The sequence below is a fragment of the Amborella trichopoda genome, chromosome 2, assembly GCF_054954075.1.
Source record: "Amborella trichopoda isolate Santa Cruz 75 chromosome 2, AtrichopodaSantaCruz75HAP2 v2.0, whole genome shotgun sequence".
Taxonomy (NCBI): Eukaryota; Viridiplantae; Streptophyta; class Magnoliopsida; order Amborellales; family Amborellaceae; genus Amborella; species Amborella trichopoda.
The window spans coordinates 63670333-63693857 of record NC_142337.1 but is presented as its reverse complement, the minus strand read 5'-3'; the positions used below and the strand labels follow the sequence as shown (position 1 = coordinate 63693857).

The window sequence follows — 23525 nt, the reverse complement described above, 5'->3', positions numbered from 1 at the left end:
CTTCATTCCCATCTCCAACAAGAGGTACATGAAACATGGTTCTCGCTTAAACTCGTTCATTCAAAACACTACTGGGAGGTTAATCACAAAAATGAGAGAGATCGAAAGTTTGGGGAGATCATCAGCAAGCAAGCGACACCACCATCACTTCACCTTACAGGTCTATTAGCATTGACACCTCTGGTTACAATCAAGTCTCACTCTTTCATATTCCTTTTGAAAAGGTGTCCTTCCAATGTTATTGGTAGTACTAATATGAATGCTCCTAGGGTTTTGGTCGAAACCAGGAGTAGTAGTGGGTCGTTTAGTTCCCTGTGTACCCAAACTCAGGTTTTGGGTATCATGCTTGATTATGGAAAAACCTAATTATTAGGTCTTTGGATAACTTCTTAATGGAATCCATGTCATGCAAATCCCCTGTTTGGGTTGTTTGGGTCATCTGGTTGTACATATTGGGGTTGTATATTTAATCCTTTTCCACATTAATAAAGGGAATTTATTAGAATATTTCTCATATTCTATCAATGCTAGATCCTTTGATGAAATATGAGGCCATAAGGCACATGTGATTAAGTAGCTCATAAAATTCATGATCTTGAGGGGGTCTTCTGAAAATTGGTAATTCGGCTTGATGATTGTTGTTTTGTTAGAAGTGGTGGGCAGAAATTGCATTCTAGATTGTTAATATTAAAATAAGTTAGATCAAGTTTCTTTTATCTTCCAAAAGAGGACCTTTTCTCCCAGAGATATGAAGCAAGAGAGAGAATATAGACTTTCCAATCTAAACCTATCCTCTTGTTTCTCTTTTCTTTTTCTTTTTTTCTTTTTTTTTGTGGCATTTTAATATGGAAAAAATTTATATAAGGTTGCAATCTTAAAATGTAGAATTACATATATACTTCAAAAATCCATCGGAAAAGGTTGTTTTAATTTTGAAAAACCCTTTAATTGATCATCTCGGCATCGAGATGTAGGAATATGAAAAAAAAAAAAAAAGATTTTGTGTCCTAGAAATAGTGCATCTTGCAACACATTATCTAGACCGTTCATTTTCAATATTTTCCTATGTTTATAGATTTACTTGATTTTATCCAATTTTGGAGCTTCAAAATTTATAATTAGAGATTAAAATAGATTTTAAGATAATCCTAAGAATTTTTTTACATCAAAATTACATATTATGATCAAATTTAGAGGTGCACCTTAATTGGATTGTTTACTGTTGCAACCTTATAAAAACCACACCCCTTTAATATATACAGTTTCATGCATGGGAGCCTCTTCCTCTATGCTTAGCAATCCTATATAAATAAATATTTCATAAATTCAACATAGAGAAAGAAAGAAGAGATTCTCATGGATGCAGTTGGCATACGGATGCATCCGTAGCTGTAGAGGTAAGGTGCACCTTCAAATTGTATCATGATATATAATTTTGATGTAAAATGTTCTTATGAATATCTCAAAATCTATTTTTATATCTAATTATAAAATTTTAAATTTTAAAAAATGGTTAAAATCAAGTAGATCTATAAACATATGAAAATCTTGAAAATGGACAGTGTAGATAATATGTTGTAAAATGTACTATTTATGAGACTTAAAATCTTTTTATATTTCATGGTCATACATCTCGATGTCGAAATGATCAATCAAAGGGTTTTTCAACGTTAAAACTACCTTTTTCGATGTATTTTTGAGGTACATCGATAGTTCTACATTATAAAGTTGCATCCTTATATAAACTTTTTCCTTCTTATAAATCATTTTTCGTGCGTCTCTCGAGATTTTATGTTGGTTGTCTACATTAAGCTCTTGCATAAAAAATTTCTAAAACCAACTAAGTTGGAGTTGTTTCTTTTTATAGCTCATTTTGTCTCCTCACCCTCAACAGAAGCTAGAAGTTAGATATGAATTCTCTACAGAAAGCTCTCTCTCTGTTGGAATAGTTAGAGACTCACAAGTTAAGGGTAGGCCAGTATAAGAATAAAGGCAGACCTTATTCTTAGAGTGGTTGTAGGATACATGACATTAAGTAAAGTAATTCAGGGCATTTATCTCTTTTTTTATTTCTTATCTCTCCCTTTCCTATTTTCTTTGGCTTCTACACGTAAAATATTATGAAGCTAAAAATTAGATTGGTGTGTCAACATCTCTTCCCACATTTTAGTAAGATATATTAGGGTGCACATATTCTAAAAAAAAAAATTTGGTTATAGATTATAGGAATTCTTTTTGGTTAAATAGATATTTTAGGAATTTTGTAGGAAGAGATAGGGAGTAACGGAGAGAAATAAATTTCTAATTTGGTTTCTATCAACCTAAACCCATCCTCCTTCACTTGAGGGTCACTCTGCTTCTTCTTCTTTTTTTCGTTTTTTTTTAATTGACCCTTAATATTCTAATTCACTTATTGGAGTCTTTCCCTCTATGATTTAAAAAAATATTTAGGAAGTACAACGTAGAGAAGGAAACAAGAGATGCTTATAGACGCTGCCGATTTCAAAGTTTTTTCACAAAAAAAAAAATCAAAACCATCTAAATTGGAGTTAATTCTTTTTCTAGCTCCTTGTTTGTCCACACTCTTTAGAAGCTAGAAGTTTATTTCAATTCTCTTGAAAAAGATACTCTTTCTCTATTTAAATTGTTGCCGGATCATAATTTAATATAGTATATAATAGTTTATAGTGTTTTAATTAAGTGCTAAAGTTGAATACTACGTATCTTTTGGTTTTGCTATATAATATAGTTGCAGATTACAAGCGTTATGAGATAGATATGGTAGCAATAAATTTCAATTTCATGGTGGTACGAAAGTGGTAGCCATTGTTTTAAAACGCGGATGAGTGGGGTGGATAGTACTCCTCAAAAATAATGTTAGGGATTGCTAATTTTGACTATTGTTATTACTCTCTACAACTATATGTTTTAGTTAGCAAAAATGTGATGCAAATAACAACCCTTCTGGCATATAATTTTAATTTATAAGCGTATAGGACATATGAAATTGCTTAACCTGCATTTAACTCTTTATTTGGAATCACATGCTTTCAATACGACAAGACTTTAGAATAACATACTTTTAGTGTGATAATTTTTTATTTAGAATAACATACTTCTATTGTGATAAAAAAAAATTTATTGTTTTTTATAAAAGCCTTTTGAGCATCTCTATATATAACTTCTAGTTAATTTGTGAGGCTAGATTAAAAAATTAGAAAAAAATCTGTTTAGCGAATTAGAAACCAAATATATTAAGATATTGGAGGAGACGAAATAGTGCATTTCCTAGTAACCAAGTTTGGAGTTAACCTACAAAATACTAATTTAAAAACAGTATAGCAATTATCTCGTATTTAAATTTGCTTTTGTGGAGTTAACCTACAAAATACTAATTTAGTAATCATTTAAAATACTAATGTAATAATCATTTGGTTTTAAAGGTTTTCAATTATGTAGGTTTTAAAGTTTTCCGAATAATTTAGGAACTTCTATCAGTTGTACTATTTCACAAAGAACCTAAACGATTTGAACAAACTACTTGATTTTTTTTATTGTAGACTCCAAATTTGTAAGTTTTTCATGTTTCTAGACTTTTCATTAAGATTTGAACAAATTATACGATTGTTTTGATGGTAGACTCCAAATTTATAATTTTTTCATGTATAGTTTCTGGACTTTGTGGAATACAATGGATTTAATAAGAGTTAGTATTAAGTTTATTTGAAATATACGGACAACCACAACGAATATCTAAGTTTGTTTGGAATATCCACAGAGAGCATAATGGCAAACCACAACCAAAACTCAGATATGGTAAGATGATATAGTTGGATGGAGTACAAGTGGTATAGTTGCATGTACTTCACTCAAATAAATACACTAGTATGGTTGCATGCAGTTCAGTGAGATAAGTACACTAGTATGGTTGCATGGAATTCAGATTGTATGTAAAATTTTGCAATCTAATAAAAGTAATAGTTATTATTTAAAATAAGAAATATAAATTAAAATAATTCCTTTTATTATTTTACTTCTTGTTTTTCATTTAAAATTATTATTTATTTTCTTATTTTAAATCAATGAGTGAATGGCTGATTCTTCAAACCATCTGAATTTATTAGAAAATTACAAATGAAAACAATTAGAAAATTGCACATGAAGCAAGAGCATGACTTTGAAGTATTGGGGGTTCATGGGTTTTTTTTTTTTTAATGTTGGCTCCATTGTTCTTCTCTTCTTCTTTGGTAGGCAATCTTCTAATAAACGTTTTACTACCTTTCTTACATGGGCTATGGAACCATCCAATGCCTCAACGTCTTGCTCAATCATCCACAAAGTCACAGTAACTTCCTTTGAACACCTCACACAGTAAGGAACGCACTTTGAATTTGAACAAATAAAGAAGTTTCAAGATACTTTGGTCTTGTCCTCTAATTAAACTCGTTTGGCACATTTTTTTGAGAAATTCTTAATACTATACCATACAAATACTACAGAGGATTTTGAGGGTCTCATAAGATTATTTATTTATTTATTTAACTCCCTTTTCCAATGTAAATTTCTGTGAATGAACTACTATAAAGCAACCATCTAAAAAAAGTTTATCTAAATAAAAACACTATCCATGTGTTAAAAAAAACAAAACAGAAAACTAAAATCTAGTTTAGGGCAGAAAAATGAAAACAAGAAAAAGAAAAAAAACCTCTATAAATAATTTCTGTAAATAAAATATAAATAAGTTAAAAAACTGGAATCAAGTTTAGGTCTTGCGCCTTTGTGCACTGCAAGAGAGACGGAGAAAGATGGAGAAAGAAAGGACGTGAAAGGTGCTTTCAGGTGCAAGAGTTTCTTGGAAGAGAGAGGCAGGAATCAATAGAAATCCCTATTTTTACAATGTGTATTATAATTTTACAATCAAGTTATATGAACATACATTTTATTTTTATTTTTATTTTTCTAATGCATCAGATAAAGCCTAAATTTGGAGCGTCATGCTTCCCACCATCACTAGCGGTGGCAATCACATTGGGTCGGTGGGCCATCCCGAACTGGGTCCAGGCCTAGGTTCATGTTTTGGACCTGGCAGTCAGGTCTAGGCGGGTCCAGGCTGAGTCCAAGTCCAAGTCACTTGGAACCGACTAGGGTCCAGGAAAAACCTAGCTAGGTCAGGTTGGCCGACCGACCCGGACCTAACCTGTCACCACCGCCGCAGAAGTGAAAATATGAAAAAAATTACTCAATAAGATAAAATAACAAAAATATCCCTGTAGTCGCTTTATTTCTTCTAAAATATTTTCTCAAGAGTGCATGATGGTGAGAAATATACGCACTTCTAATTTGAACTTAAACCAAAGGTAAGAAATGATAAAAATTAAAATACAATGATATGCATTTTAAAAAAGTGCAATCTGAATATAACATATTGACATAAGGAATTATTTTCAAATTTTGATAATAAAATGATGTTTTTATAAATTCCCCAAAATCCCTATAAATGTCATATGTTTTTCGTACTCCAAACCTCCAAAGCAGACCACATATAAGAGGGCCAAAACTATCCATACTTCTCCACGGATATCAACGTGCACCTAATTCTTTTCTCTACAGTAGACAGTAGAACCATTCATCCGAATTCACAACACAATAAACAGTGGTTCTTACGACAAAAGGCTGCATAGCCACAGGCAACATACCGTCCAATGGGCTGGACAATGCAGTGAGAGATGAACACGTTCAAAAAAAAAAAAAAAATTGCACTGAGAGTTGAACCGGTAAGAACATCATGACCATAATCGTAGATCTGACCACCTCTCAATCGCCATCCAATGAGTTGATTGGATCATCAGACAGTGATCATTGTCATGACCACAGATTTTATATGGTTATGAGAAGTACAATATACTTTGCTAACTCTCAACAAGAAATTCCTCCCTCTCTCTCTCTCTTGTTATGCAATTGATAAGGAATCATTAGCTACCCAAGTGTGCAAGTAAATCATCGAGCTCGTGTCCTTTTACTATGAATTGTGTTGTGTTGATTCAAAACCATTCAAACAAAACCACAAGCTCCCACAGCATCAGGTTCCTACTTTAATGATAACGGAGACACCCTTTAATTTATATACCTTCAATGCCAAAATAGAACTAGGTTTTTGACATATAGCCCATCTTCAGTCTTCACTCAAGAGCCCATCACAAGAGATGATCGAACTAATACAAAACATGTCCAAAATTACTTCACATCGAAAAGACTTGGACAAAATACAAGTACTGCATCCCTCCGGATATCAACAAAAACCAGTTCTCCCAATCATCCAATACATTCCACTGGACGCATCAATTGCCTACAAAAGGCAGAAAGTCATCATCATATTCAAAAACAAACTTTGAATAATAAACATGAAAATATGGCCTGTTTTCAAGTAAAAGATGTCAAGTGTGTATGTGTGAGAGAGAGAGAGATCAACATGGGAACCTTACCGACATCAGTTCACCTTCTCATCTGATTCCTTAGCCAGCTCCTTCACTTTGGGTTCATCACTTTCCTACAAAATGAAAAACAAAAAAAAATTATCATACTCAAGCAAATTCCAAACAAAGTAGTCAATAACCAGTTCTCCAAAAGTTACTTTAGATTAGAGAGAGAGAGAGAGATCATGAAAATCTCAGAATCAGAGTTTAGTATCTAATAATGTTTTCTCAATAAATTATATACAGAATTAGTGCAACATGCATAAAACTTTTTTTATCCATGTGATACTTTGTCCATATGAAAAGATAGAACTATCAAATGTAAATCAACATAATGAACCAGATACCTTAGCATTGTCCTCCTCCTTGGTCACGTCAGTTGCCTACAAAATGCAGAAAAGAGAATCTTCACCATATTCAGGGAACTCAAAACACAAAAAGGATTAAGTTAATAGTTCATACAAACTTTTCTGTGATGATGGACACACACCCAGACGCACGCAAGCACACACATGTACGCGCACACACACATACACACGCACAAAGAGGCAGAGCAACACCTGGGCATAACAGGAAGATTACCATTTGGAAAATTGGAAGTCTCACTTAGCTAATTTTTCCATATTTACCCATAGAGAAGAACCAACCATGGACATCAATCTTGGAAAATTAGAAATCATACTTTGCTAAATTTTTTACATTTCGTCGTATACCTAAAGTCGAACATATATGGAAATCATTAAAAGTAGTCATTAAAATACTGATTTCAACTTGAAAAAACTCACCAATTCAGCATACCTCGCCCATTTACCCTGGTTTAAAAATTAAAAAGATAAGATTCACCCAAGTTTTTCCTATATATAATATTTCTGTTTTGTTTTGTTACCTAAATCCAATTTAGCATAGTGATTGACGTGAGCTTTCACATAGCTGACAGACCAGGTTTAAATGAACACGTGACAAGTTCCTTTTTTTTTTCTCTTTTTTTCCAATCTTTTTACAAAACTGAAAAACTCCACAGTATTTTCAGAGTTCAGTGTTCAATTAAGTGAGTCAAATTGTTTTTGTCACTCACCAAGTTGATCAAGTTTTATGAGTTTTTAAACACCAATTGAACTATTTGTGGTTCAAGTAATCATTTTGCACAGAAGACAGCAGAGCTAACAAAAGGGAACCAATGTTATGCACCACATACCTTGACAGATTCCTCCACTTTGGGCAAATCACTTATCTACAAATATAGAGAAAAAATATCCTTCATCACATTCAGAGAAACCCAAAACATGAAAAGAAGCAAATTAACAATTCTTGAATTCTCTCAAACTTATATTTCTACGGTTTGTTTATGTGGGGATGTGTGGGGGTGTCTTAGGGGGGAAAGAGAGATCAGGGAAAATTGGAAATTTTAATTGGGAGTGAGGAGTTCCAATCTAATGTTTTCTAGTTTGAGTATGTACTTACTAATGCAAAATATATGGCACAGATCTCAATGAATATATTTTAGGACTTCATTTGATTATTTGGCATTGGGAAAGAACCATCAAAGACAAATCAAGATAAAGGACAAAAATCCTACCACCAAGTTCCTAAGACTAGCTGTTACGTCCTCCTGTTGTTGCTGGAGAGTGTTCCTCAATTCTTGAAATTCCTATGGTGTCGACAATGATAAGCCATGGCAACAAAGAAATAGAAATAAACAGTAAAAAAGTACATCACAGCAAGAGGCAGGAGAGTCATGCACTAACCGATCTAAGTTGCTCAACTTCAACATTAAGCGTTTTCTTCAACCCAGAGAGTTCCTGGGGGGAAGTTACATTGAAATCAGATTTCAAGAAACTTCAATAAAAGAATCAAAAGTATAAAAAATGCAATGGGAAATAACAACCAAAGGTAAGTTTACAAGACTTGCTTGCTCTAACACCCACTACATTCTTCAAGAACCTGAAATCAAATTCAGGTTTTCTAACTCAGGATTACATGTTCACAAAGAAAATAAAAAACCATTTTTGTAATCCTCGTAATTCCAACATTTTCACAATTTCCAAGTAGTTTGTCACTATTATAACCAATTTTGGACACCATAAAAGAGAACATTCAGAGGAAGCACTTGCGCTTATCCTAGGGATATTTACTATTTAGAGTACTATTAAAATAAACAAGATTACATCAAAAATCAGATATTGATAGAATATCACAGCCATCAATTTATCATTTCCTGTTCCTTAATTAACAAAGAATGGGAGAACAATCTCAAGTGATTCAGTTTCTAAAGTGGAAATGCATATTGCTGAGGGCAAGGAGCACTGGAGACCATTGTGTCGACAAGCAAATATGTGAACAGTCAGTGACAGTGTCATAACCTCCATACTTTCGAGGCCAATGCGCAGCAAGGAACATCTGCCTCAACATCAAACACTGTAAGAAACTTCTGAAAATTATTGAAACAAAGCAAAAAAATGGCTAAAGAAAAAGCTCATCTATAGAGAAACTGCCAAAGAATCCAAATACATGAGAATCCATTCTAATTTCCATAAAGCCTAAAATAAGTTTTGTAATATCTGTTCAGCTTGGGTGGTAAGATTTGTCTCTCTCTTTCACAGCACTATCCAAACGAACCCCTGATGGAGGGATTTGGGAGAGGAATCAAAACATAATATAGCTTAGGATAGGGAAGGAAGATAAACTAGCATGTTCACAGCATGCTCATTACAGAATTTCTTCAAATAGTAGAACATCTCAACCAATATTCTTTCTAACACAATTGAGCCATCACTACTAATTTACACTGGTGACAGCTCAAATCATAGGCAGTACCTGGTAAACCAAGAATCATAAGAACAATCAAAGGGCCATCTCGTTTTCCTAAATAACAGTGTCATACATTTCAATTTGTTTCCTTGTTCAAGACCTCCCTAGCACTCTCCTACTCCTTTAACAGACTCACAAGCTCTTACCTATTGGACTCTTATTTAAAAAGATAACACCTCCTCCAATCTCATGTTCAAGTTCAACATTAGCATAAGCTTCACTCCTTGTAAAACTCAACTATTAATGCACTCTTATTCTTTTTTGTTTTTTTGTCCAACACTTTATTAATTGAAGAAAACACCTAACCTAATTTGCTCCCTGAGAAACCCCAATCAATATTAAATCCTAGTCATGCATCTTTTAAAAAATTAAAGTTCCAACTCTACCCCTTAATTCTCCACAAACAAAAAAGACAAATACCCTAACATAAATACATAAAAGACTATATAACCTAAACCTAATTTTGGTATCCAGAAAAACTAGTAAAAGAGAAAAAATTAGAAACCCAATAAATCATATGGGCTATTTGAACAGGAGCTCAAAAAATAGGGATGCTGTTTTGGCATGCAGAAGCGGAGAGAAAGGAAAGATTGTCCATACCAAAATACTCATTGATCAGATAATCATATTCTCTTTCTTTGTTAACAGTTGTATGAGGTTGCTTCAAATGGATGAAGTAGTTGAATACAAAAATTAACAAGGAGCAAAGCACATGCCAGGCTTTTCCAAAGAGGAAAACAATTCAAGAAATGCAGGTTCTTCAAATGTGCAGGTTAAAGGCATGGTCTCCGCACCTCTATAAAATATAAGCACACTGAAATTTGGAGGGTGAGCTTGGATTGGATGTTTCTCACTGGAAGAATTCCTAGATTCGCACAAGTGTTACAAATTTCTCATAATCATTCAGGCAGTAGAACTCAAATAGTTATGATAGTAGAATTGGAGTAAAGCCAGAAAGCTAGCTGTGCTATCAAGCAGTGAGTGTTCCCTTTCCAAACATTCACTCAGACTTTGCCTTATCTACTGCACAACCCACCAGCAAGTAATAGATGTGAAAGAGAAACGAAACAACCCCCTTCCAGCCCACCCAAAAATAAAAAACAAAGAACACAAAAACCCCCCAAATACTACAATGCTGTTCCAACAAGCAAGTAGCTTTTTTTTTTTGGGAATGTGAACTTGGAACCTAGTGAGAATGGATCTCTAGCATCGCGTTGCACCACCCACCACCTCTGCCTTGAGCCTGTTGTCACTCCAAAAAAATGATGACAAAATAAGCATATCAAATTAGCAAAATGACAGCAGAGTGCAAGGATCCAGGTATTGAATGCCTATATGGGTAACGAGGCTAGGAATGAACTTCAAGTTTTTATAACTTCATAACATTTAGAAGAAGACATACCAAACTAGGAATTTTCCCTTTAATATTTTATGTAAATAATTGAAATATTTTGTAAGCGGGGTATGTATTCTATGACGACAAATTATGTGCATGGTTGTGTCTTTATACAGCCAAATGTTTGTGCATGTACAGAAAATTTCTGGATTGAGTTGAAAAACACCTTAATATAGTGATAATTATATACAAATTTTGAATACAATGACTACCAATTTAAAACAAGCTTTTTCCACCCACTTCAGATTGAAGTCACAGAATTCCTCTTGTGCCTAAGAACCCCTACTGTTTTTACCCTTTAGAGCGACACCAAAGAGCCCTCCTGGTGAACCTACATTACTGGGAAAGTAGGGAATCTGAGTAAGAGTAGCTGCTTAAGGCACCACATTTTCCCATTCATGAAATGTTTGGGAAGGTTGATTTGAGGCAGCACAGATATCCTATCCTTGGTCATCAAGGTTAAGGGCGATAAATTTTGAATTTATAGGGAAGAAATGAGACTGCAAAGCTCATTCCAGCTAATATTTCACAACTCTGGAGGTGGTATTCAGAAATTCAAAGTAAAATCAATTCCTTAAGTTTACTACTTGTGTTTGTAAGGTGAGCGTATGACCACAAAGTTTAGAATTACAATTTGTTCATAGATTCTCCTCTATACAAAGAAGCCCCGGTTTCAGCATTGGAAACAGGTCTCAGTCAGTCATGTTACATGGATCAAGAGTTAGAACACTATCAGGAGCGTTGTTGCCCATTTGTTGTACATTTTTTCCCGTTTGTTGTACATTTTTTAGTATTACCATTTTCTTCTACCATATAATTAGTTCTTTCTTCTATTAACATATTTTCCAAGAACATAGTGTAGGCTAGCTTCATTACATACATAACTAACATGGGACAAGAGCAAAAACTGATATAATAAAGTAGCTAATCATTACAGTATGATTGAAGTAGTTCGTGAATTTTCATAAACTTGTCTTTATTCCACTTCATCTTACCAAATTTAGTGCAATAAAATGATCTTAAAGTGCCATAATTGTATCGCTTACAACAACTTTGTCGTATAGTAATACAAAAAAAGAGTGAACTGAGAATATGCCCCAGAAACAATGGTTGCTAACAGACAAGGCACTGCGGGCAACTACAGCCTAGATTACCAGTAATTAATAATATACAGAATAAGGTTCCAAATATGATATCCATAAACTGAAGCGAGAAGCACAACCAAGTAATTGCAGTCCAAGAAGCATATCCAAAAGGGCCATTAAAACTTTTACAAAACTGGGATCTTCTTAAATTATAATCAGAAAGTGGTTACCATTGGGCACAAGTCCAACGATTCCGAATGAAGCATGCATATAGCTACTAAAGCAAACAAAACAAAAAAAAACCTTCAAGCACTGAATCATACCAATTAACTCGATGAATGTAGACACAAACATTCTACAAATGGTAAGAGCCTTTTCTCATGCATCAAATAAGTCAATGGTTCAGGTCATTCTGTGCTTTCCTATTATTTCAGTAGCTTTCTCACCAAAGTAGTTTAGAGAAACAAGGAATCTTCATACCAATAAATGAAGATAGTAATAATACCTTGGGCCGAACAAATAGGAGATAGCTTTATGAATTTGTATTTGATCATCACGAAACAAATATAGTATGATATGAGGGGGGTTTTTTTTTTTTTTTAGAAAGAAGAGAGAGAGAGAGAGAGAGAGACAGAGAGCATAAACAAATAGAGGATCATCACTCAATACAAGTTTAACAGTGACTCACATCACGGTAAGTCTTAACTTGTGAGTCCAACTTTGATCTCCACTCTTGCATATCCTGCAGTTGAAGCTAACCACGTAAAAAATTGGGTATAAAACAAAAATATACTTACTATCTAAGAAAATGATATCATGAATCACATCTATACACACAGCAAACCTGTTTCAGCCCTTGAATTCGTGTCAACAACTCTGTCTTGGACTTGTTCAGATCCTAAAAAGCAGAACATGGAAAACATTAGAATAGAATAAACGGATAATAAACATACAACTCTAAAACATAACCAAATGCAATTTATAAATCAAATTTGCCCATGCCCATAATCGCACATATAACATAAACGAATCTAAATATACATCGCAATACAGATGATAAAACCAGAAAAATTACAAATCGATCAAGTAAAAGATGAATAAATGTACCGCTATTTTTGAACTAACAGGAGCCAAATTCTCTTTCTTCTGCAAGTGTTTGCCATCAAATCCACAAAAAACATATGAACACATTACAATAGATCAGATCGCTTTAACGAATAAACAGCTAAATTTCAGAAATAAATGAATAGAATCTGGATATGGAAGGTTTCAGAGTCATCAGAAATGAGCAAACAAAGAAACACCTGAGAAAGGGGAGGGGAAGGAGACTCTGAATCCGCCATTAACGCCTGACGGAGATCTCCAAGTAGAGGGCTTGAGGCTTTGGAAAAGCTAGAAACCCTAAAAATGGAGGAATTGGGGGGAGATTCTCAGAGGCTTCACAACCCTAAATTTCAAATTGGCGAGCGCGGAAATCAAGCGAATATCACGGGAAAAATCCCACAGTCGTACGTTTAAATAAACTCCAGGAAGTGGCTTCTTGAATTTATCAAAATTACAAAAACGACCATTTTTCTTAACAAAAATCGCAAAAACAGTCTCAAAAAATGCGGCCTCTCGAGTGGTCAAAATTTCGAGATTACCCTTGTAGTTCTGGAGTATTGGCGTGAAGAAGTATTTACTATGGTTCATAAAAAAAGCTGTCTTGGTTGTGAGGGTTATCACCCTCCAATCACTTGATGGATGGCATTGGAGAAATTGGAACCTACGACTTGGGCCATTTCATGTTCTCATGGCCTAAATTTCTTTCCTATCACCGTCCATCGATTGGCTTAGACAGAGATAATATTTGGGAACCTAACCTAAGGCTAAAAAATTTATAAATCGATCATATAGAATTAGCGATTATAGAACTTAAAAAAACAAATACATCATCATTGTAAAAGTCTTTTCTCAACTAATTGGGTTCGACTGACTTTAAAAAAAAGCAAAAACAAAATTACAAAACCTAAATAAATATAGCTTACTCGTTAAGGGGTCTATAGATCTACCAAGAGTTTAAATTTTATAATTGAGGTATAACAAAATTGCAAGCTATTGAAAGGGCTCCTGAATTATGATTTTTTAAAGGTTGTGGATGTGAAGTCTAGGAATACAGTGAGATTATGGTTATAGGTGCAACATACATGCAAGGAGCATGATTGATATCTTGGGGCTTAAGGAAAACTAGTAAAAAATGTTGTTCGGTGATCAATTTTGAATTTTTCGATTTTCCAACTTTATATTTTTCAGCTTTTTGTTGCAAAACATAATGGGCATAGCTTGCTCTAACAAAATATAAGGATTTTTTCAATATGAAATCTTAATATCTACTAAAATTCACTTTGAGGTTCTTAAAAATTCCGATCTCAAGTTCTTAAATAACTAGATCTGACCATTCAAAACTTGAATAGTATGTGGTTAATCTTAAGATGGTATTTTTCTTTTGTTAGGTTGGGTGATAGTTAAAATTATTATTCTTATGTTTTTATTTAAAGATTAAGGGTGTTATGAAAAAAACAAAAGGGGTTTATTAAGAAGCAAGAAAAAAACAAAAAGGGTTTCTTAAGAAGCAAGAAAAACGCAAAAGGAGTTTCTTAACAGGGGATCAAGGAAAGCATAATGCTCATCCTTTTGAGGGTCGCTCTTTTGAGGTGTTATGGAAGCGAGTCTCCAAAATGGAGATAGGTATTCAAGAGAGAGAGAGATGGCCTCTAAGCGATAGGCGGTATTTCCATAAGATTTTGGGTTAGTAGTGTTTCATTTTATAGAGAGATAAAATTTCTCAGTTGCTCTCGAGGTCATCTTTTCGGTAGCGATATTGCATTGAAAAATAAGATAGCGATCGACGGTGTTGCTTGGTCGGAAGAGCAAGTTTAAAAGGGAAGATCAATGATAGTCTTTTTCGATGTTTAGAGATATGTATTATCTCTTATAATCCAAAATTATAATCTTCATTGAGATAGTTGATTTCTATTTACTGAGGCCGTGGATGTAGCCCTATAGGGTGAACCACGTAAATCGTGTATTATAGTGTGTTTTTTTATATTCGTTTTATTTCTTTCACTCAATTTACAGTTGTATTCATCTACTTCGTATTTAGCCAATCATGTACACAATCTTGGATAGGATTCCTAGTTCTACAAGCTAGGGGTCACCTAGAACCCTATAATTGGTATCAGAGCATAAGGTATGTTGGGGCTAAGTTTTGCATTGATAAAAAGGATGAATGATGGAGTTTGATGGATACATTGTTTGAGGTAGAAAAATATAGAGGCAAAGTGTATATGAAAATTCCACAATTGAGGCAAGTGTGAAGAAATCAATAAATCTATTAAATGAATATCGGTAAGGCAAATATGGTGATTTTACTATCAACGTAGAGATTGTTAGGTTTGGTGATAGTTAAAATCATAATCCCTATGTTTTTATTCAAAGATTAAGGGTATTATGAAAAAACAAAAGATGTTTATTGAGAAGCAAAAAAAAAAGTTTAAATGATCTCTATAAGGGGGGGATCAAGGAAAGTATAATACTCATCCTTTTACGGGTCACCCTTTTAAGGGGTTATGGGAATGGATCTCCAAGATGGAGATATGTCTCCAAGAGAGAGTGATATGGCCTCTAAGAGATAGGCGGTATTCCCATAAGATTTTGGATTGGTAATGCTTCAACTTCTAGAGAGAGAAAATATCTTAATGCTCTCGAGATTATCTTTCCAGTAGTAGTATTGAGGTTGAAAAGAAGATAAAGATCGACGGTGTTACTTGGTCAGGAGAGCGGGTTTAGAAAGAAAGATCGGTAATAGTCTTTTATCGATGTTTAGATATAGATATTATTTCTTGTAACTCAAAACTGTAATCTTCATTGAGATAGTGGATTGCTATTTGCCGAGGCCGTAGATATAGCCTTCTGGGGTGAACCATGTAAAATCGTGTATTATGATGTATTTTTTTATGTTTGCTTTATTTATTGCACTCAAATTATAATTGTATCCGTCTACTTCACAGTTAGCCAATTATGTATACGATATTGGGTGGGATCCCGGTATTTGGGATTCTTATTCCACAAGCTAGAGGTTCCTGAGAACCTTACGTCTTTTGTTTAATTTTTTTTGACAAACTTATTTTATTTTATTACTATTTACTTGTATTTTGTTTTTGTGTCTTGTTGTTGATTGAAAGGTCGAAAAGGTTACAACACAAAATTTGAGCCCTAAAACAGGTATTTTACCCAAGTAAATGGAGTGAATAGTCCTAAAAAGGAGTATAGGTTCCATTGGCTTGTAATTTTATTGGTTTATCCTCTCCCCTAAATTTGGGCTATTCTCTGTTGGTTTGCTCAGGAGTTAATGTTATGAATGGTTGATTTTTTTGTTTTTCTTTTTGTCGCCTCAAATTGTTGGATAAAACTCATATGTTAAAACCAAGGTTTAAAAAACAGATCGGCAACCCAAATCGTCGACATCCATATCCGTGTCGGATCGGTGGATTGGATCGGAGAATCGATAAATTTTGTCCCAATTTTTTAAAAAAAAATCACTATAAATCTCTAAAAATAGTATTTTATTAGTTTCTAAAAAAGTTTGGAGTGATACATTGTGTACTTTAATTACTTTGTAAAAATAGGCGAATACTGTGACATTATTTTCTTATCTGGATGTCTGTATAGTTCGTAATTATAATGTTGTATAAAACATTTATTAATTCACTTTACTCATCCAAAATTCTCACAACATAACTAACTATAATATCATATATCGAAATTGAACTTGTTTGTTTATATTTTATAATTATTTTACTATACAAATAAAAACAATTATAAAATATTTTATAATATCATCTAATATAAAGATACTTATTTACAATTTAGAAATGTAAGAAAAATAATATATTACATAATTTTTAATATAAATAAAATATAAGATTTGATTGTCAATGTATAACTATTCATTATAATAATGTAATAAACATGATTCTTATAATAAACATGATTAATAAATTATTAAAAAATATTTTATATCATATAATTAAAAACAAAACAAAAAAACCCTATAATCTTTGTAAAGAGAGGGAGATGAATACCATCTGGAGAGAGCGAGAGAGAGAAACCATTTCAAATTGACCAAAGTTATATTTCTTTTGAATTTCAAAAAAGAGAAACGGCAAGAGGGGAGCAAGAGAGGTGGACAGGAAGTAAAGTCCCACATCGGATCTTTGCAAAAGGTTTTGCGAAAGGAAATAACCCTATAAAACACTTAAGCCACCCCTGGATGCGTATCCAGTTGGTTACATGGTTATAATATGCACCTGACATATGCATCCCACTTAAAGTGGTGTTGATTTTGGAGGAAGTCGTTACAGACGTGACGCCATTCGATCGAGCTGGTCGATACTCGATCCGGTCAGGCAATTTCGGATTCGAAGATGGATTTTTCGTTCGAAGATGGATGAACATTGGTTAAAATTGGATCTAGTCGGTCTGGTTGATACCCGATCTGGATCGAACAATTTTGGAATCGAAGATAGGTTTTCGTTCGAAGATGGATGAACACTGGCTAAAATTGGATCGGCTAAGTGAATCAGCTTTTCAAATATACGATCTCGGTCAGCTAATTTTTAAACACTACATCAAAATATATAATATTATTGCATTTTTTTCCAAATTATGAGAGTTTTTTTTTTATGCATTTCAACTGCCAAAAATTAGAAAAATCCCCTCGCCACCTGTTGCAAAAGCTATTTTTGGGTGCCAGTAAGGAAAAGGAAATTTTTGGGTGCCAGTAGGGAAAAGGAAAATGTTTAAATAAGGTATAGTCCTTATAAAAAAAGTAAAGCCTCATTTCAATATTCACTGAAAATTATAGTTAAATCAATCATCTCGACTTTGATCATTATGGTAGTGAAAAAAATCAAGATTTCAAAGCTTTGAAAATATGGTATATTGTAAAACATTATTTAGAAAGTCAAATTTCAAATGTTCGTAGTTCTACAAAATTTACATTGCTTTTTTGAACTACAAATTTCACAATCAATGGTGGAAATAGATTTTAGAGTCATCCAGAAGAGTTATGATGCATGCAATGTTTTTAGTACGAGATTTTGAAGCGAGGCTTCACCTTTTTTCATAAGGTCCGGGCCTTGTAGATAATGCATTCTCTTGAAAATGTTTTAAAGTTTGTCATATAAAAACTATGCTGGCGCATTGGCTAATGGAACAATATCAAATTAATGAACCAAGTCATCAAAGCCGTAGACGATCACCCTAATAATAGTTGGCTATTTCAACCTTTTGGGTGCAGTTTGCATACGGATGTATCCGTAGGTGTAGAGGTAAGGTGCACCTTCAAATTTTTAATGGTATATAATTTTGATGTAAAATATTTTTAGGATTATCTCAAAATCTATTTTTATATCAATTATAAAATTTAAAATTTAAAAAATGGTTAAAATCAAGTAGATCTATAAACATATGAAAATCTTGAAAATGGACGGTGTAGATAATATATTGTAAAATGCACTATTTTTTAGACTTAAAGTCTTTTTATTTTTCATAGTCATACATCTTGATACCGAGATGATCAATCAAAGGGTTTTTCAACATTAAAACTACATTTTTTCGATGGATTTTTGAGGGGCATCTGTAGTTCTACATTATAAGGTATCATCCTTATATAAAACTTTTTGTTTTTGTTACAGAAAAATATAGGAAAATTTACATTATTTTTGTTATAGAAAAATATAGGAAAATTTACGTATGGACCGAAAAAAAGGTCCGTTATAATGGTTTGGCCAAAAAATGGGCCGATATTACCAAGAAGGACAAAATCTCCAAATTTTTTTATTTTTTACAACTTTGCCCCTGGTATGATGGAGAGAGGGAGTGAGAAAATTTGAGAAGATTTGGGGGTTTTTAACCCCCCAATATTACAGTAAAAAAGAAAGAATAAGACAACTTAACGGGGGTCCGCGGGGGTTTTAACAGGAAGGGGTTAAGAGAAACATCGGACCAGGGCCAAAGTTGTAAAAAATAAAATAAATGGGGATTCCGTCCTTCTTGGTAATATCGGCCTATTTTTTGGCCAAACCGCTATAACGGACATTTTTTCCTGTCCGTACGTAAATTTCTAATGAGACCATTTATCTTTGGTATAAGGTGGTCATATTTATTCTTGACCATTGGATGTGAAATTAGATGATTACATTTATTCCATTGACCAAGCGCAAACTTCAAAATATTTTTTCTCAAAATTTGTGACACACCCAAGCTATTAGATTTTACATCGGATAGTTATAAATAATTGCGACCTCCTTGTATCAAAGGTAAATAGTCTTATTGTATACAATCCCCTTGCTTATTTGTATCGTTTTTTTTTGTCCTCAGGTCTGACACATTCATGCTAAAATATGAAAAATAAAAAGCCAATAACGAGCCATTTTGTTGGCCATTAGATCCCTATATTTAATATGGGACCATTAGGTTCACAAATCATACATGCAAACATTTTATTTTTCTACATCATTTTTCCCAATCCACATTTGAAACACATAAAGATTAGAAATTAGGATGATAACAAGCAAGTGAAAAGAATGACAAGGATAAAATTGTATATTAGATATATCTGATTTGAATTGAGATATTAAATAAGTTCAGTTTTTTAGGCTAACGAGCCGGTAAGAAATCTACCTCGTTGTAGGAATGGAACTCAAGAATATCATACTCTAGCACTAACCACCATAACCACCTATCCCTTTAGTCCAAATTACCTTGGCAAAAATTTAAAGAAAATGTTTTGATACGCTTGTAGCTCTATCAAAAGAAGTAAAATATTGTTAAGATATCTTAAGTTTGAGGGGGAGAGTTAAGATATGGATATCTAGGGTTCATATTGATATACATCATTATGAATGTATGAGTATATATCTCTTGATATCGTATTTGCTAATGTTGAAATTTGTGACAGCGGAGACACCTCGAAACTTAATGGCCGCAATATCGTAGGCCTCAGCTACCTGATGTTGCGATAGAAGACGGCGGAGACACCTTGGAACTTCATGACCGCAATATCAGCTACCTGATGCTGCGATAGAAGAGAGCTCTTGCTTTACCCTCACTTTATTATCAATCCCCTGAAAGCCCTAACTGATAAAAATCTCTCTCTCTCCTGACCAATCCCAAATTGTGAAACCCTTGCAGAAGTCGTTCTGCGTCTTTCACACAGTCTTATCAAGCCACTTTCTCTCTCTATAACTCTCCTTCTTTTATCTCAAAAACTTGATCAATCCTAAATTGTGAAACCCTTGCAGAAGTTGTTCTGTGTTTTTCACACGGCTTTATCAAGCCACTTTCTCTCTCTATAACTCTCTCTCATTTATCTCGAAAACACATAATTGACTGCTCTAAAGTTTTGTTGAAGACGCTAGATATTGAGTATGTTGATGTCCAAACCCCTATTGAACAGACAATTAGGGCTATGAATTATGTGATTGACAATGGGCAGGCTTTCTATTGGGGAATGAGTGAATGGAAGCTCGAGGATGGCTGCACCTTGGCCGATTCAGAAGGAGTCGGCCCATCACCTGGTCCTTCGATTGAGGGGAGGCTGAAAAGCAGATTGGTTGCCTTGACTCGTAGATTGAGCAAGTGGGGCGACCGGTGCTCTCGCGGCAGACCAGTGCTCACACGGCAGGCACAGATGAGATGAACTAACCAGGACGGGTACAAGAGACGCACTCACATGCACAGGAGCGGCATGAGGTCAACAAGAAGAAGGCATCAGGAACTAACCAGGACGGGCGCATGAGACGCACTCACATGCACAGGAGCGGCACGAGGTCAACAAGAAGAAGGCACCAGGAACTAACCAGGACGGGTGCAAGAAACGCACTCACATGCACAGGAGCGGCACGAGGTCAACAAGAAGAAGGCACCAGGATCGATAAATTTGATCAAACAGGAGCAGAAGAAGAAGGCACGAAGTCAACAAGAAGAAGGCACCAGGATCGAGAAATTCGATCAAACAGGAGCAAAAGAAGAAGGCGAGGTCAACAAGAAGAAGGCACCAGGATCGAGAAATTCGATCAAACAGGAGCATAAGAAGAAGGCACAAGGTCAACAAGAAGAAGGCACCAAGAAACAGGAGCAGAACGCACGGTCAACAAGAAGAAAATAAGGCACAAATAGGAGGACGAAATCCTCGACTACATGGCGAGACGTTAGGAGCAAATAACATGCGAGACAACTGAAAAATGCATGAATACCGGAACTGATGTTCTTGTCCACATAAAACAATGAGACAACTGAAAAAGGCATGAATACCGGAACTGATGTTCTTGTCCACATAGCGGATGCATGAATACCGGAACTGATGTTCTTGTCAACATAAGACAACGAGACAACTAAAAAATGCATGAATACCGGAATTTGTGTTCTTGTCCACATAGCGGATACATTAGAGATGTTGACTTCCTCTCTACTCATCTCATCTCCATGTGAATGGAGAAGAAACATCCAACTTACAAAATAATTTTTTTTTGTAACCATAAAATCCCAAATCAATCTCCACCACAAACGAAAACGGATAAGCTCATGAGTCATGATACAAAGAATGAATATCTCTTCTCCCTCTCTCTTTTTATGTACTCTTCTCCCTCCCTCTCTCTCTACGTACGTCAGAGTACCACTGTCAGAGTACCACAAACAGATAAACATAGTAATCCCTCTCTTTCGCTCTCTCTCCTCCTTCTACCACAGATGGATAAGCATAAGAATCCCTCTCTTTCTCTCTCCTTCCTCTCTCTCTTCTTTCTACCACAAAAAGATAAGCATAGGAATCCCTCACTCTTTCTCTCTCCTCCCTCTCTCTCTCCCGCTTCTCTTCCTTTTTTAAGGAGATGTTGCAACATCGTCACAAAAAATTCGATGAATCGATGGTTGGGATCTCCCCCGAGACTAAATATTGAGGGGAAAGGGATGGCAATATTTTTTTTTTATTTTTGGAAAAGCGACAAATAGGATTGGTTCACTGGGGGATTTTGGGCAAGGAGGACTACCAGGTTCATTCAAAGAGGCTTTAACATTTAAGCCGTGGCTAATTTGACGTTTGGTTCCAGTTTGATATAGAGAGGAAAAACTCAGGAATTATAATCTTTCGATCAAAATGGCCTGGTCGTAGAAGTGTTGGATCTATTAAATCCCTACGGTTGGTTGCACCTAGGAATATTACACCTCCCATTGAGCTCTATCAAGAGTTGATTCAATGTAGACTCCCTCTCTTGTGTATAAGTAATTGGTGGTTTGTGTATCAGTAATTGGTGGATTCACAAAAAATCCCTTGACGCCTAGTTGTTGTATCAGTAATTGGTGGTGTGTGTATCAGTAATTGGTGGATTCACAAAAAATCCCTTGACGCCTAGTTGCCAATAAAAAATAACAGAGGGAGGGATTATTGACCTTCGCTCGTAAACAGATCACGGATACGAACAGAGGAGGTCTTATCCCCAATTTAACAAACATCTCAAGATTCTTCAAATATATCACCAACTCTTCCACAGCTTCTTCCATCATTGCCACATCAACATCATTTAAATGTGACTTCAGTTGATCCATCAACTCGAGCCTGTGGCTTGATCCATCCAAGCTCACCGCACCAAATCACCCAAAAAGTAACTTGATCGATAGGGCATCTCAATCTGAACCCAAATATAATGAAAGTAAGAGAGATGACGTGATTGAGAGAAGAGATCAACTTACCAAACGCAAGTCGAAAATGGCGGAACTCAAATATAATGAATGTAAGAGAGATGAAGCGATCGAGAGAAGAGATCGACTTACCAAACGCTGGTCGAAAATGGCAGTATATGCAAAAGCTTGGTTTTGATACCATGTTAGAATTCGAGAGAGCATACAATGAAGAAGGGAGAGAGAAGAAGAGAGAACACCTTACCAAATGAATAAGGGAGAGAGAAGAAGAGAGAACACCTTACCAAACGCTGGTCGAAAATGGCGGTGTCTGCAAAAGCTTGGTTTTGATACCATGTTAGAATTCGAGGGAGCATACAATGAAAAAGGGAGAGAGAATAAGAAAGAACACAACGTGATTCAGGGAGAGAGAAGAAGAAAAAGCAAAGAGACATGATTCAGGGAGAGAGAAGAAGAGATAACACAACGTGGTTCAGGCCGAAGCCCTACGTCCACAGATCCATGGTTCAAGGAGAGAGAAGAAGAGAGAACACAAGGTGGTTCAAGTCGAAGCCCTACGTCCATGGATCCAAAGCCCAACTGGCTATATCTTCACGAACACAAGGTGGTTCAGGCCGAAGCCCTACGTCTACGGATCCAAAGCTCAACTGACTACATCTTCACTATTTTGAATTAATGTTTACATCAATAAATACCTCTATATATAAATGACCTTTATATATAAATGACGATCGCACAATTACATGATATATATGGTATGATTCTTGGAGATAGGTAAGTATCTCTATATATAAATGACGATCACACAATTACAGGATATATATGACATGATTCATGGAGATAGGTAAATAGTAGAAGGCTTTATCACCAAACTATAATATTTATCACTAAGCTATGATATTTATTTTCTAGATACCTAATCTTATTAAGAAATATATACTCATACATCCATTATGATGTATATCAATATGAACCTTCGAGATATTCATATATTAACAAAACTCACCTTAATCCATATCTTAA

General features: G+C 34.7%; 1 protein-coding gene across 1 annotated transcript; it reads right to left on the bottom strand.

The window, feature by feature from the left end:
• Nucleotides 1–6091: 6091 nt before the first annotated feature.
• LOC18445346 (uveal autoantigen with coiled-coil/ankyrin) lies at nt 6092–13252 on the bottom strand. Its single transcript, XM_011629154.3, has 10 exons — nt 13067–13252; nt 12870–12908; nt 12607–12660; nt 12451–12504; nt 8219–8272; nt 8050–8121; nt 7669–7704; nt 6821–6856; nt 6483–6547; nt 6092–6346 (listed from the first exon to the last, which is right to left on the bottom strand). Exons 1-9 carry the CDS (start codon nt 13103–13105, stop codon nt 6488–6490), a joined length of 444 nt encoding a protein of 147 aa, XP_011627456.1. The 5' UTR covers nt 13106–13252; the 3' UTR covers nt 6092–6346; nt 6483–6487.
• Nucleotides 13253–23525: the final 10273 nt, after the last annotated feature.